This window comes from Dromiciops gliroides, chromosome 4 (genome assembly GCF_019393635.1).
Source record: "Dromiciops gliroides isolate mDroGli1 chromosome 4, mDroGli1.pri, whole genome shotgun sequence".
Classification (NCBI taxonomy): Eukaryota; Metazoa; Chordata; class Mammalia; order Microbiotheria; family Microbiotheriidae; genus Dromiciops; species Dromiciops gliroides.
Window position 1 is genome coordinate 43,599,409 of NC_057864.1, and position 16,443 is coordinate 43,615,851.

Sequence of the window (16,443 nt, forward strand, 5' to 3'; positions counted from 1 at the left end):
TGCACATGAGTCTTAATACATTCAATGACCTTCTCTTAGAATCTGATAAAGTATTGTTGACAGTAAGCTTTATAAGCCATCAGTGTGTAGAGGTACCATTGAGATCTGAAGAAATAAACTGAGATAGCCATGTGGTTTTAAATGGGTTTGTTTTTAATATGATTTAATTATATTGATTGTTTTCCTTCCTTCCTTCCTTCCTTCCTTCCTTCCTTCCTTCCTTCCTTCCTTCCTTCCTTCCTTCCTTCCTTCCTTCCTTCCTTCCTTCCTTCCTTCCTTCCTTCCTTCCTTCCTTCCTTCCTTCCTTCCTTCCTTCCTTCCTTCCTTCCTCCCTCCCTCCCTCCCTCCCTCCCTCCCTCCCTCCCTCCCTCCCTCCCTCCCTCCCTCCCTCCCTCCCTCTTTCTTTCTTTCTTTCTTTCTTTCTTTCTTTCTTTCTTTCTTTCTTTCTTTCTTTCTTTCTTTCTTTCTTTCTTTCTTTCTTTCTTTCTTTCTTTCTTTCTTTCTTTCTTTCTTTCTTTCTTTCTTTCGGTGGGGCAGTGGGGGTTAAGTGACTTGCCCAGGGTCACACAGCTAGTCAGTGTCAAGTGTCTGAGGCCAGACCTGAACTCAGATCCTCCTGAATCCAGGGCCAGTGCTTTATCCACTGTGCCACCTAGTTGTCCCTGATTGTTTTCCTAATGTTGAATTTTGGTCATGATGAATGATTTCTTTGTTGAATTGCTATAATCTGTTTGACAGGATTTTATTTAACATTTTTGAATGGATATTCATTAATGATATTGGTTCACAGTTTTCCTTCTGTGCTTTATCCTTCCTTGGCTTATGTATTAGGAATATAGTCTGTAGGAATATATTTGTTTCATAAAAGAAATCTGGTAGGGTGCTTTCTTTCTCAATTTTTGAGTACAGTTTGTATAAAATTGGTACTAATTATTCTTTCAAAAGTTAGAATTCTCCCATGAATCCATCAGGATCAGGAGTTTTTTCTTTGATCATTTCTTTTCAAATAGTTCTACTTCCTTTTCTGATATTGAATTACATATGGTCTCTATGTGGTCTTCTCTTGGTTTAGGTATTTCATATTTTTGAAGGTATTCCTCTTTCTTTTGTGTTCCCAATTTTTTTCGCATATAACTGTGTGTAGTAGGTTCTGTTACTTCTTTTTATCATCACAGTTGTTTCTGACTATATCTTCTCTGGAATTGAAGCATCCCCTGTGTTAGCAAAGAAAAACAACTAAGCAAAAGCAACCAAGAGAGTTACTGCATCTGATAATTTATGTGGTGTTTTGCTTTGCTTTCGTTATTCTCTGCCCTCATATTTCTAGACAAATTTCCTTTATCCTTCTCAATAAAATTGCTTCTTCAAAATTTCATTCTTGAGAACTTTTGGGTTTTTTTGCTCCTGGACTGACTGGCCCTGTATACTTTTAGTCCTTGGAACTGTATTTTTCTTTGAACCCTTTCAAAAATCTACTTTTGGCAACTTTACTTTCTTGCTCTATAAATTTCTAAGATGAAATGTTCACTGCCCCTCAGTATGCTAGCTTCTTGTCATCTCTGCCCGAGCAACTACTTCTTTGTTCACAAAACTTAGGTCTAGAATTCAATTTTCCTGTTTCTATAACTCATTAGCAGATACTTGATGCAAAGATAATTTTCTTCCAGCCCATAGCTTTTCATCTTATGCTACCTCCACTCATTTATTCAGACAAAAGCTTTTGCATTTTATATATTATGGAAATAATCTGTTTTGTCTTTTGTAATCTCTATCCATCATCTGGTTATAAATTCTCCCCCAGTGTTACTTCTAAGCGATATTGCTTCCCCCTCTCCTCTGATTTATGATTTGACTTTTTATATTTAGACTGCTCATCCATTTGGCATTTATTTTGTTATAGAAATGTAAAATTCTACTCTAATCCAGTTTTCCACCAAATTGTTTTCAGATTTTCTCAATCATTCTTGTTGAATAGGAATTCTTACTGTGTATTTAGTAGTTTGTGTTTTGTGCTTATCAAACACTGGGGGCAGCTAGGTGGCGCAGTGGATAAAGCACTGGCCCTGGATTCAGGAGGACCTGAATTCAAATTCCAGCCCCAGACACTTGACACTTAGTAGATGTGTGACCCTGGGCAAGTCCCTTAACCCTCATTGCCTGCAAAAACAAAAACAAACAAACAAACCCTGGGCTACTGTGTTTGCTTCTAGTTCTTACTTATCTAATTTGTTTTACTGATCTTATTTTTGTCTTTCTGGTTTTCAATACCAAAGCTTTAAGCTTCCCCCCCCCCCCTTTTTTTTTTGTTGGCAGGCAATGAGGGTTAAGTGACTTGCCCAGGGTCACATAGCTAGTAAGTGTCAAGTGTTTGAGGTGGGATTTGAACTCAGGTCTTCCTGAATCCAGGGTCAGTGCTTAATCCACTGCACCACCTAGCTGCCCCCTATATGATGACTTTTGGTAAAGATATATACATTATAGCCATATGATGTATACGTTATACATATATAACATATACATCTGTACAAAAAGTCTATATATAGTGTTTGCATTCAGAAATAATATGAATAATTTGAAAGACTTATTTTTGAACACAAACACGATTATATTATTGCTGAATTATTATACATATATTATACATAATATTTACATATAATAATATATAATATAAAATAATACATCATATTATGTATACTAATTCATTAAGGAGATAATACAATGGAAATAATTTTCTATCTAGTTTATACCCAGACTTTCCCACTCATCCTCTGCCATATTTCCTGAATCAGCCATATCATCTCTCTTGGCCTCTATTCTGTCTACTGCTCCCTTCTTTCCCTTTGTGCTTCAGGGGTTCCAGGTACTTTATTTAATTCCTCCACTCCTAGTGTAAAATGTGGCACTGAGAAATACAGTACTTGCCCAGAGAAGAGGATCCCTGGAAGTAACCAGGCCTCTAGATGGCCCCATAGTGCACAGCCTGCGGGGCCTGGAATGAGGAAGATCTGGGTTCAGATGCAGCCTCAGGCACTGTGTCACCCTGAGGAAGTCACTTAGCCTCTGCCTGTCTTAGTTTCCTCAACTGTAAAATGGAGATAATAACCATACCTACTTTGCAGGATCAGATGAGATCATATTTGTAAAAAGTGCTTAGCAAAGTGCCTGGCACATAGTAGGCATTACTGAAATGCCTTCTCCCTTCTCTTCCCTAGCCATTCTCATAAAGTTATGGCATAATTTTATGAAGTGATTTACCCAGGGTCATACAGCTTCTAAGTGTCTGAGATAGGGTTTGCACCCAGGTCTTTCTGATTATGAGCCCAGCATGTTATCCATTGCTCTACATCCCTCTTCCAGGACAGAAATTTCTGAGAAGTTTCCTTAAGTTCTTGAAGAATACTTTGTGAAACTCCAGAGCATCCTCTTTCCACTGGTGGAACCTAAATTTCTGTATCCTCTCCCCCGTTCCCAATTTCCACCCCAAGCAACCCTCCCCTGCTTTCTCTTTCTAGGTAAGGTGAGAGATCAGAAGGACAACAGCCCCTTCTCCTATAGGTCAGGCAGGAGTGAATCTACTGGCTCCTCTGATCTTATTCTTCCTACGTCCCCATTTGAAAAACATTTCCTTGGCCCATTCCTTGCCCTAGGAATGTCAAATTTCAAATGAGAGAAATTGAGTTCTAGAACAAGAAATAACAATTTATTTCTTACACTTTTCTAAGTGTTTCATTATTACTCTTATTGGCCCCTAAATTAGGAGAGCTGAATTTTTAAAAATTTATTTTTAAAATGTCACACCTTTTGTCTTTATACCACAGTCATTTTCCACTGCTACATGTCGAACTACTCATTGTGACAAAGAAAAACAATTCATCAAAAATATGATACAGAGACTGTGCAGCAGTTCTTGTCAAAAAAAAGGAGTCCTTTTTTCCCTCAGTAATTTATATTCTTAGATTTGTCAAATATTGGGCTACTGTTTTCAATTTCTTCTTTTTCTTGGTTATTTGGTCTTTTCTACTGCTTGATCTACTTTTCTGCTTAAAAAAAGGTACCACTTTTTTATGACTATTGCTTTATAATGTAGTTTAAGGTCTGGTGCCTCCATTTTGTACTTTTTTATTTCTGTCTCTGTTGTGCCTTCAATGAAGTAGGGATTCCAAGAGATAGCGGTGAGGACAGAGTGCATTCTAGACATTGTGACCCACTGGTTTAGAGGTGGACAGTGAAATGTTATATATGGGGAATAGTTTGGTTGGACTGACAAGTATATCAAAGGAAATAATATGAAAAAAGACAGGAGGAGTGGATGGGAGATGGGTTGTGGAAGACCTTGGATTCCAGAGCTTATACAAAAGTAGAATGGGCTGCCTTGGAAGGTAATGGTTTCCATGTTTTTAAAACAAACACAGAATGATACCTTGTATATGTTTGTATTAGAGTATTCTTTTCTGAATATAGGTAGATTAGAAGACCTTTAAGGTCTCTTCCAGTGTTGAATGCTGTGACTAGATAAGCACTCTGGTCTTTTTTCACTTTTCTAGGTATATGTTCAATACTCTGTTCTAATTCTTAGGTTTGATTTACTTTACATCTAGTTTGGCAATATTGAAAATATATAACCTTTGTTGATTATAAGTTACTGTTTAGCAAAGTAAAGGACAGATAATATTTAACTACTGATTAGCAACCACAACTTTTCAAGTATTTTAAAGGAAACACTGGCATTATCAAAAAGAGAAGTTTTTATAGTGTTAGCATTTTTAAAATTTTGACATAAGATTAAGATACCTTAAAATCATTACACAGAAATTATTTTTTCAGAAGGTAGCCCACTTTTCCAAGTCTGTTGTAAAATTGTTAAGATTTGAATTATTTCCCTGAGTTATAGTGGTGTTTAAAATTTATTTTTATTCATTTATTCAGAGAACAGTTTTAACTTAAGTTGGCAAATTAAATATTGTTTTTATGACTTCATGATTAAAATATTTGTGTGGTAATTCATAGTTTATATTCTTAATAGTTTATGATTCTTAATCATAACTTTTGTTTTAGTATCATTTCATTTCCCAATTAGGAAGACGAAAGAAGTAAGCATTTATATAGTGCTTACTATGTTCTAGACATTGTGCTAAATTCTTTTTACAAATTGTATCTCATTTGATTCTCACATCAACTCTAGGAGGTATGTCCTATTAATTATCCATGTTTTACCATTGAGGAAACTGAGACAATCAAAGATTAAATGAATTGTTCAGAATCATATACCTCATAAGTGTCTAAGGCAGTTTTGAACTCAGGCCTTCCTGACTGTAGGATCAGTGTTCTATCTGTTATACCACTGGCTGCCTCTGTAAATGTCGCCTTCCTGCCTCACCCACCCATCCAAAGATTTTTTTTTTTAATTGGCTTTTTTTTTAGTGGTCTTTCTTTAGGAAGATTTTAAGATAAATGACAACCCCATGGAGTTATTATTTAGCAAACTTTGAAATGTTTGCCATTAATAGCATTATCAGAAGTTATTGAACTAATGACTAATTATACATATAACAGTTTGATGTAAGTTAGAAAGTTAGGAAAGATTTTTAGAGTTACAAATTTGGTTGCCTGGACCATTATAATAGTCTTATATGTAATTGGTCTCTTTGCTACCAACCTCTCCAATCCATTTTCCATACAACTGCCAAAAATATTACTAGGGCACAGACCTGACCATGCTACTCCCCTCTTCCAAAACCTTTTATACATTCTGTATTTCAACCAAAATAATCGACTAGCTATTCCATCTTTTGTCTTTGTGCATTTGCATATGCCAGCCTTCATTCTTGGTATGTACTCCATCACCACCTGTGACTTTCAGGATTTTTCTCTTCTTTGAAGGTTCAGCTCAGACACCAGTTCATCTATGAAAGCTTCTTTATTCCTGTTTACCTTCTACTTACTCAGATTTCCCTAGAATGATTTGTCTTACCCTCTCTGACCTTGTCTCCCATTACTTTCTACTTTGTATTATATTGATATGTGTGTATGTTCTCACTTAGTAGAATATAAATTTTTTGAAGTGACTAGGTGATATAGAGGATGGAATGCTGGATCCGGAATCAGGAAGACCTGAGTTTGAAGCTTGACTCAGGCACTTACTAATGGTATTATCTTGGAAAAATCATGTAATATTGTCTGAATTTCTTCATCTGTAAAATAATAATAATAATAATAATAATAATAACAACAATGATAATAATAATATCTAACATTTCCATAGTACTTTAAGGTTTGCAGAGTATCAGTTGTTTATCCTCACAACCACATAGTATCATTTTCCCCATATTATAGATGAGAAAGCTGACAAGTGAGTTGTCTTTGGTTATACATCTAGTAGTGTCTGAGGCTAGATGTGAACTCAGGTGTCCTGAATGTAATTGTGATGCTCTGTTGACTGTACCACCTTGCTGCTTCTGGGGATGATGATAGCACCTAGGTCACAGGCTTGTTGCGAGGATAAAATGAGATAATAGAAAAAAACCTATTTATTACTGAGAGGAATTTTAGCATTCCTTTCTCTGGCATTTTTCACAGTGCCCCATACCTAATGCACAGACAGTAAATATTTGAATTGAATATCAATTTTATTTTCTGAATGGATACTTTTATGATCTGTGATCTTGTTGATGAGGGCACTCATTCACAGCCCATGGAAGCTTTTCATCCTGTGTAACTCTTGTTCATCACCTCTTGTAAAGGTTTCATAGGCAGTTCACCCAGTGTGCTAGGAACCTTCCTTTTGATCTCTTGACATTGCATGTATCTCACTGTTGAGCACATCCTTTACCATTACTTCAGTGGTCATTCATAGTATGTTACAATCTATTCACGCTCATTACTTTCCTTCTCTTTGGATGAAAGCTATCAAATTGAATGTTCCAAGGCCTGCCTGAATCAGTTTAAAGTGCAATTGATAAATGCTTAGTAAAATAAACAAACGCAACACAACCTAAATATTGTTCATTTGTGTTTTTCTGTGTCAGTGTATGACCCTCAGGAATCCGTTTCTATTTGTGTTTGATACCACTGCTTTGGATGCTCCGAGCTTCAGTTGGTTAAAAATGCTGATATAATTGGCCATATTTCACCTCCGGATCAAAGTTTAGGGTCAATGGACAGCACTACCTATTGTCTCAAAGGCCGTCTGTCTGCCTTGCTGTCTTTCTAACCTATTGTCTGTTCATAGTATTAAGTCAAAATATATGTGCTGATGGGCCATACCCCTGATAGTCTAAACAGTAGGCATTATTCATCATCCATTTGGTTTTTACACTTTGGAGAGTTGCACAAAACCTTTTATGGGATCTCATGTCATATTTAGGTGGCTCTTTCATCCAGGGCTTAAAGTAATTAGCACAATTTTATCCTATCCACGAGCAAGATCCTCTGGAGCTAAGGTGTCTCAGTACATAGGGACCTGCTGCTGCAACACTCCCGAGTGCAGCCCAAACCAGACTTAAATGTCCTTGGAAAATTAAAATATTTAGCAAAATAAATAAAAATTCAATGAAACAGATAATGTTACATTTTAAAACTGTCATTATATGCCTGCCCCCCATTTCAAGTTCAGTGCTGTTGGTTGGCTAGACCTTGGTATCCTGATGGGATGGCTCTTAACTTTCTGTATGTAGGTCCTGTCTATTTATATCTATCTATCATCTATCTATCTGGCATATTCTTATTACAATAATGCTTGTGTTTCTTCTGCTTATCATCCAAATGCTTTCCACTGTGCTTCTGCCTCCTATATTCCAGATTTCCTCATATTAGTCTTTTAATAGACGGTGCTTTTCCATTCTTTTCATTCTGATCCTATTGAATAAAATATACTCTTTTAGAATCATTTCCAGTCATGAGCCCCATTCCACCAAGGTTTGGTAATACCTGCAAGGTCAAATTTGCTTACATTAAAACATCTAATTAATCTTTGTTGTTGTTGTCGTCGTTGTTACCTGTACCTTGTATATTTCTGTATATTGATGATGGAACCATTGAGTTTTATTACTGATTGTTTGCACATGTATTCCTCCTTCAACTTTCCTTGTAGCAAAGAATAAAAAAAGAAGAGGGGGAACAAGGAGCTCAGCAAAACTAACAAACATATCAGCCACGTCTGACAGTCCACAGTGTTCTCACCTCTGCAGAGAAGGGAGAGAGGTGTATTTTCTCATTTTGTTTGGGGCTGAGCTCGGTAATTATGATCACACAGTGTTCAGTTGGGAGTTTTTTGTTTGCTTTTACCATTTGCATTATTATGTTTACTGTTTTCTTGGTTCTGCTTATTTGATTCTGCCTCAGTTCATATGTATCATCCCTTGATTGTCTAAATTCTTTATGTTCATCATGTATCATGGAATATTCTTTTACATCGATATACGACAATTTGTTTGGTCTTTCTCCAGTCAATGAACATCTACTTCATTTTGGTTTCTTAACAGATTGTTTCTGTTTAATTCCATTGTTAAAAATTACTTTATATTTTCAGGTAAACATATGTTACATGAAATGCAACTTTTCATTTTAGGCAACATTGAAGATGCTGTTGGATCATCTGAAATTAGTGGCTTCTTATCATGAAGTTAATAAGATGACCTGTCAAAATTTAGCAGTGTGTTTTGGGCCTGTTTTGCTAAGTCAAAGGCAAGAGACTTCGCCTCATAACCACAGAGTCTTTACTGATTCCAAAGAACTTGCAAGTGCTCTGGATTTCAAAAAACACATAGAGGTTCTTCATTACTTACTCCAACTGTGGCCAGGTAATATGTTTATTGAAAATTTTTCTAGTTCATGAATAACATGTTGAAAAGTTATTGAATTGTAAAATATGCCAGTTTTATTTTTAAATCTCTCTGGTTCTTTCAGCTCCCAAGTTTTATGATTCCATGGTATTCCTCAGTGAGCTTGGAACACAGGACCTCAGTCAGTATCTGTTAATTGCTTGATTTGATTGGGATATAAATGTTAAGGCCCAATGCAAACTGGCTTATATATAACCGAATTGGCTCAGTATGTTTCATTCAATGCCTTCTTGTGTTGTAGAAAGGATTCTGAATTCTCAAAGGTTTTTGCCGAGTTGGCAAGGCTGGTGAGGATATAATGTGATTATAATGGAAAGAGAGTCAGAGAACCTGAGTTTGAACTCAACCCTTGCCCCTTACTCTTGAAGAACTGGAGTGCAGGTGGTCAGGGAGGATGTTCTTAAGTGCAGAGAAATCCTTGATTTAGAACTTTTAAAAAATGAACATTTTTTAAAAATAATTTTGAATTGGCAAAATGAGTCACTGCTTATTAACATAAACTTTTCATGAACTGTTTTTGTAGTCACCACTTTTTAACTTTAAAGTAGAATTTATTGTTTAAATTTTGATTTAAAATTTTCTGTGCATTTAGACTGAGTTATTCTTATAAATCTTAATAGATAGACAATTTAAACTGGAAAGAAACTTTGTGTTTCGATATCCCAAATTTTCTAATGCAAATAAATTTACATAAAGCACTTGGGGGGAATGAAGGCAAATAAGGACAGATGAAGAGAATAAAAGAGAATGAGATAGGGATTGGAAGGACTTATTCAGGTCATTCTCAGGAACTGTGGGTGTTGCCCAGGGCTCTATCCTGGGTCCTCTTCTGCCTCTCCACCACTTAGTTTGGTGATCTCATAAGCTCCCATGATTCACTTACCATCTTTATACAGGTAATTCCCGTGTCTATGTATCTAGTACACATCCAAAATAAAACTCATTCTTTCTCACAGATCCTTACCTCTTCTCCTCCTCCTCCTCCTCCTCCCCCCTTTTCTTTTCTCTTTTTGGTGGTACAGTGAGGGTTAAGCAACTTGTCCAGGGTCACACAGCTTATAAATGTCAAATGTCTGAGGTCACATTTGAACTCAGGTCCTCCTGAATCCAGGGCCGATGCTTTATCCACTGTGCCACCTAGCTGTCTGATCCTTGCCTCTTCTTCTTCTTCTTCTTTTTTTTTTTTTAAAATATTTTTCCCCCTGGGGCAATGGGGGTTAAGTGACTTGCCCAGGGTCACACAGCTAGTATCAAGTGTCTGAGGCCGGACTTGAATTCAGGTCCTCCTGAATCCAGGGCCAGTGCGTTATCCACTGCGCCACCTAGCTGCCCCCAATCCTTTCCTCTTCTTAACGTCTGTATTACTGTTGAGGGCACCACCTTCCTCCTGGTCATCTAGGCTTGATGTCCTCATCACAGCCACCACCCTGGGGCAGGCTTTCACCCCCTCACACACAGACTAAGCATGGTGACTTCTGGCTGGTTTCTGCCTGAAGTGTCTCCCCACTCTGCCAGGTCTGACCCCTGCTCAGTATTAGTCTGTGTGTATCTTGTTTGCACTTAGTTATTTACATGCTGTCTCTCCTCCCCTTAGATTATGAGCTCCTTGAAGGCAGGGACTGTGTTTTGACCTTTCTTTGTATTCTTAGGATTTAGCCCAGTGCCTGGCACACAGTAAATAACAAATGCTTGTTGACTGACTGAAGTATCTTGGAATCATGGACATAGAGCTGGAAGGAACCTTGGAGACCATCTTATTTAATCATTTAAATTTACAAATGACAAAACTGAGGCCCAAAAAACTTAAGTGATTTTTTTTCCCATGAAATCCCCCATTGACTATTCTTTATGCTTGTAAGGCTTTCCTTCCCTCTATCCCCTCTATGCCCTTGGAAGTCTTTTCCTTTAGAGCCCGAATCAAATGTCTGCAGCCCTCCTTTCTCCTGTCCTGAAAGGTGAGGATAATTTTTCCCTCCTTAGACTTTATGTTTCACTTTGCACCTCTCTGATACACTGATTTTATGTTATATTCCCCTTGTAGAGCGTTAATTCAGTGAAAGCAGGGACCGTCTTCTTTAAATTTCATATGTCCCAGTGGCTTAGCACAATGTTTTTCACAGAAAAAGTGCTCAAGAGTCTATGTTGAGTTGAATTGAGTACGTTAAATCCATAACAGCGTCTTAGAGAGAGATAGGCAGTACTGAGTCAGCTACTGAGCCAAAGCCAATGAGTTAATAAATGCAGGATTTCTTCCACATCTGGGCCTTGGTTCTGGATGCATAATTCGATTATCTTTGATGCGCATTTTTGTTTTGTTTGGGTTTTGCTTTAGGATATTTTCCTGCTTAGACTCGAGGAGAGAAAAATTTAAATATCATTTATCACTGCCCTTAGCTATTTATAACCCTCTGTGGGGCAAGAAAATAATATAGAATCTTAGACTTGGAAGGAAGTTGAGAGGTTCTTTCATCCAGCTGCCTACCCAATACATAAATCCATTCTGTAACATTTCTGACCAGCAGTCATTCAACCTCTTCTTGAACAATTCTCATGAGGGAAAACTCACAATGTTGCGAGGCAGGGAAATATTTCAGACATTTCAAGTAAATCTAATTTTTAGAAAGCTACTCTGTGTATTAGGTTGAAATCTTTTTCCTTATAACTTCTAGTTGTTGGTCTTAGTTCTGCCCTCTGGAACTACACAGATCAGTAAGTGAAATCTCTCTTTCACATGAAAGCCCTTGACGTGAAGATCATTACCATATATTTCCCAAGTCTTAGGTTAAACAGTTTATCTCCTATGAGAACCAAAGCTTCTTGTGTATGTTTAAATTTAGAGAATCTTGTACCAAATAGGGATTGGGGTTGAATAATATAAAATCTATAGCAACAAATCTAAGAAATAAGTGAAATGAATACTCTGAGGTCAGTATTGCTTTTAAGAAACATACACTTTAGCTTTACAATATAGAACATGAAATGGATTGTTCTTATAGATTTTTTTATATGTAAGAATACATAGATAGGCTATTTGTGTAGGGCATAGAGAAAAGCCTCAATTATTATCATCTAACAAAAATAAATATAGAAGTTACAGTTGAAAATTGGAGAGAGTGGAGCCACTAGGAAAAGTTGTAGACACAAAAATGGTTGTAGTTCATTGGATCATCAGCCAGAAGAAAGGAACGTTAATAGAGTGGCATGATGATATGTCAACATATCAGTCAGTAATGTTTAGTGAGAGAGACACAACTTGGTGTTATGGATAGGGAGCTGATCTTAGAGCCAAGAAGACCTGAGTTTGTGTGACCTCTGACCTGTGTTTGGCCATGCCTAAAGGACAAGTCACTCCACCTCTCAGGGCCAAGCAGGTCATTATCTGCATAAGGAGAAGGAGTTCCTCGATGGAAACACCCTTCACCAACAGAATCACAAGTTCAGTCTCTGTCCTAATTAAAATGGATTCATGGTAATCAGTAATGGAGCTAAGTTTGGAAGTTAAAAATAAACTTATTTTTAATCATTCAATACTTCCACAGTCTGCTAAGCAAATAGAAAAACTTATCAAGGTGCTCTCTCAAAACATTTCTTTTCTGCATTTCCCTGTAGGTCTGGAAAACCTGAACCAAAGGCATGTTTATGTAGCCCTTTAATTTCCTTATTTCGCACAACTGCAAACAAGTAGTCATTGTTCATTTCCAGAGTGTAAAGTTGGTGTGTTATCATTCACTCAGGGCCCCTTCATCTTAATGGAGTATAGTGGGAACAGAAAGACCTTTGTCGAAGTAAAATAAAATAAGCACAAAGCGAATGTTACTGTGGATAGCCCTTACCTCCATAGCATTCTAAAATAAGGTCGTGACTTTCCATACTGAAAAGTCATGTAGAAATGTTTTAGTTCGTTGTGCCCTAAGCGGCAGACAAGGACTGCTTCAGGTACCATTTCATGGATTATTACGGGATGTTATTTGAGGGTATTAGATATTTAGCAAGAATGAGAAAATAAAATATCTGTACTGTTTACAGGCAATAAAGGAAGACTATTAGTAGCTTACGCTGTATAATCAAAATCAGGTAACAAATGATCAAGTGTGATTTCAGTGCATTTTACCAAAGAATTGGGATCTGGGCTGCTTTAGTAAAGTTAATTATGACATGACTCCTAATAAAAGTGCACACAACCTGGGCCAGCAGCTCTCAGGGGTCATTTCGGATGCCTTTGGCTGGTTCAGATGTTTGCCAAAGGAGGAGCTTTTTCTTTCTTCCTTTTTTTGGACACCAGTATGCCATGCCTGCTTTCTGCTGCAGCATTAGTGTAGAAGAAACTTCTAGATTACCTGCTTTTGGAACTGTAACGAGATAATGATTAACTCACGAGTAAGTTAATCAACACTTGGAAGTGCTTGTTTCATTTTAATGAGGCCTCTTCATCCAGCATGGACCTGCACCACTGGCTCTTTATCACTAATCTTGATGGTATCTGATAATGACAGAAAAATAATGGTGGAATGATTTCCTCTTAGGTTTTGCATGTTTTAATGCATGCTTGTAGTTTAGTCTTCATTGGCTAATCTTTTAGCTCCATTTGTTTTTGGAGTCCCCATTGGATTACTATCACTAAAAGTCAATATATTGTTTGTTCTAGCACAACGTCTAAATGTCAAAGAATCAACAGACAATTTGTCCCCAGAGCAAAAATCTCTGAATTGTTTGAGACGGAAGAAGCAGCGACCACATATGTTGAACTTAAGTGGCACTGAGGGGTCTGGAGTGCTTAGGCCGAGGCAAACCAGATTGGACAGCCCCCTGAGTAATCGCTATGCAGGAGACTGGAGCGGTTGTGGAGAAAACTACTTTATTAACCTGAAAGAAAATGTGAATGAAGTCGATTATGATGATGTTCCTTCTGAAGATACAGAGAGTGGGGAGGACTGCAGCAAAGCCGATGGAGTTGATCAAGTGGTCGAACAACCGGAATCTGTCTCCAGAGGGTGTACATTTCAAACATACTTGGCAATGCAGACAATAGATTCTTCCATAGATCGAAAAGTTAATCTCAAAGATTTACAGGAAAGCATTGATATTTTAATTGGAAATCTAGAGCGTGAACTTAACAAAAACAAGCTCAATATAAGTGTTTGATTTTTAGGGATTATTTGCGTGGTATTCCTCCTTCTCTCCTCCTTCTGATGATGTTTACCCTATTTTTAATACCTTCTGATAACTCCTGCTTAAATTATGTGGTACATTTAGACATTCCATTCATCAGGAGAAGTTTCCCTCTGCTCATTACAAAGTTATTCTGGGGTCAAAGATAACTTAAGCTTTCTGTGAATAAAGTCGACACATTTCTTACCAAATATTATGGATGAGAAGAATGCACTTGTAGCATTCATGTTATCTGAGATTAGCCCCCTATAACTTTGTGCTTTGTGGAAGTAACCCTCTTTTTTCCCTGAAGCATTACAAGTGAAAAAAACATTCTTTTTGGAGGAGAAGAACATTTCAACTGCTTAGCCAGTGTTTGGCAGCAAGAATTGATGTAGATTGATTTACCATTGGGTCACATTTCATTTGCAATGCAAAGGCTGCTATGATAAGAGAACTTTTATAAATAAAAGTTAAATTGTATAAATATTAATGTATTCCTGTATTAACATTTTCAATAATTATTTAAATGTGCAAAAATGAAATATTTTTCTAACCCAAAAAGTTTGTGTATATTTATATAAGTACATATATGTATAGTTATTTGGAAGGGGGCACCAAATAGTCAGTCGTGTCATAAAACATGTCATGAGGCCAAACTTAGAATTTACTCCAAAATATACTTTTTTCCAGGAGATTTATAAAGTATAGATTGAAAGAGGTATTTGTATAGAAATTGTGCCAAAATGGACAGAGAATGATAATTATCATTTGCAACTTACCTAAATAGGTATTTATCTCCAGCATCTTATTCAGAGATCAACCATGACACAGTAAAGACATATTCTGATTAAATTGTAAATAACTTAACGTTTGAAATTTGAAATTTCTTATTTAAAGAATTTGTTGGTTAGTTATATTTCAGCTTTGGGCTTTATTTTCTTCATCATCTTGGTGTTGAGAATTCGAGAATTGCCCATAATTAATCCTAAGAACCATGACAACCTTGCTGGGAAATTCTTATTAATTCTATGCATTTAAAAAAATTCAGCTTGGTGTTTGAGTATTTATTTACATAAGTACATGTACACACTGACAATATTACCCCTATTTTCCTGAAGGAATCTCTTATCATCCTATGATTTATTGCTTTTCGTTAACTTATTTTGGCTTTATGAATCCAGAAAACAGTAACTACAATGAATACAATTATGTTTTAAAATGTAAATGTAGCTTGAAACCTTTTATCAATAAATCAAAGCGTATTTTTTTAAACTTTTGTATTTAGAGATTATGTCATTTTCAAACTAAAGGCAAAAAAAGGTTGAATTGCCATGAGTCTTCAAGGCCTTGTAACCAGTAAACAATTCTCTATATTTTCAACATTGAAATAATTGGTCACATGTTTTTATGAGCTGTACCTTGCTTCTTATTTGGAAATCATAGTTTTCAATGTCAGATAAACTGGTCTATTTTTGTAACCAATTCATCATTTTTAACACATTATCAAGAAATTCCTGATTGCTTTGTCTGCATATATTAAACAAACACTCAAGGAAATATTCTATTAAATTCTCTACCAAAAAAAGATTATTCTGACCTCTTTATTTTATTTACAGTATATAACGTGAAACTTTTGAAACTATGAAACTTCACATTTTCAAAAATTACAAAGTATATTTTACAGACAACAATTTAAGTGTTTGATCATTTATTAGTGTATTATTAGAGTTTTTTTTAAATTTCAGAATTACTTTAATTTAAAAATTTCCCCTGGGCAGCTAGGTGGCACAGTGGATAAAGCACTGGCCCTGGATTCAGGAGGACCTGAGTTCAAATCTAGCCTCAGAAACTTGACCCTTACTAGCTGTGTGACCCTGGGCAAGTCACTTAACCCTCATTGTGGGGGGGGGGGAAGGAAAAAAATTTCCTTTGCAGATTATTTGAATGAATTTTAAGTGTCTGTTGTTTTTTAAATAAGTAGAGCTCATTGGAAAAGTCTATAACCTCTGTATATCATCCAGATCTTAAAAACAGTAGTACTTCATTTATCTCGCATTGTAAAGGAATGAAGTAAATTAGATAAGCCATATAAATAAATTTCCTAGATAACTGAAAAATGTCAAAACTTATATTTTAACTGTTTTGGATGGAAAATTTCCTAAAATTGATGGACTGCCTTTTAACATAAAAAGAAATTAAACACAATCACTTAACATTTACTAAATACCTACTGTGTGCCAACCACTGTGCTAAGCACTGGGGGTACAAAAAGAGGCAAAAAGACAGTCCCCCGCCCTCAGTGAGATCACAATCTAATGAAGGAGACAATATGCAAACATATATGTGCGTGTGTGTGTGTGTTTACACTCACACACATATATGTATGCAGTCAATATACAGAATAAATAGGAAACAGTTTAGAGAGGGAAGGCACCAGAATTAAGAGGGATTG

General features: G+C 36.3%; 1 protein-coding gene across 1 annotated transcript in view; it reads left to right on the plus strand.

Moving 5' to 3' along the window:
- The window catches only part of SYDE2 (synapse defective Rho GTPase homolog 2), a 78,872-nt gene extending 63,312 nt beyond the window's left edge, over nucleotides 1-15,560 (plus strand). Inside the window, exons 6-7 of the mRNA XM_043963017.1 lie at nucleotides 8,567-8,798; nucleotides 13,486-15,560. Of these exons, the coding sequence (XP_043818952.1) occupies nucleotides 8,567-8,798; nucleotides 13,486-13,982 (729 nt within the window). The 3' untranslated portion in view covers nucleotides 13,983-15,560. The remainder of the gene's footprint in view (nucleotides 1-8,566; nucleotides 8,799-13,485) is intronic.
- The last annotated feature ends 883 nt before the right edge of the window (nucleotides 15,561-16,443 follow it).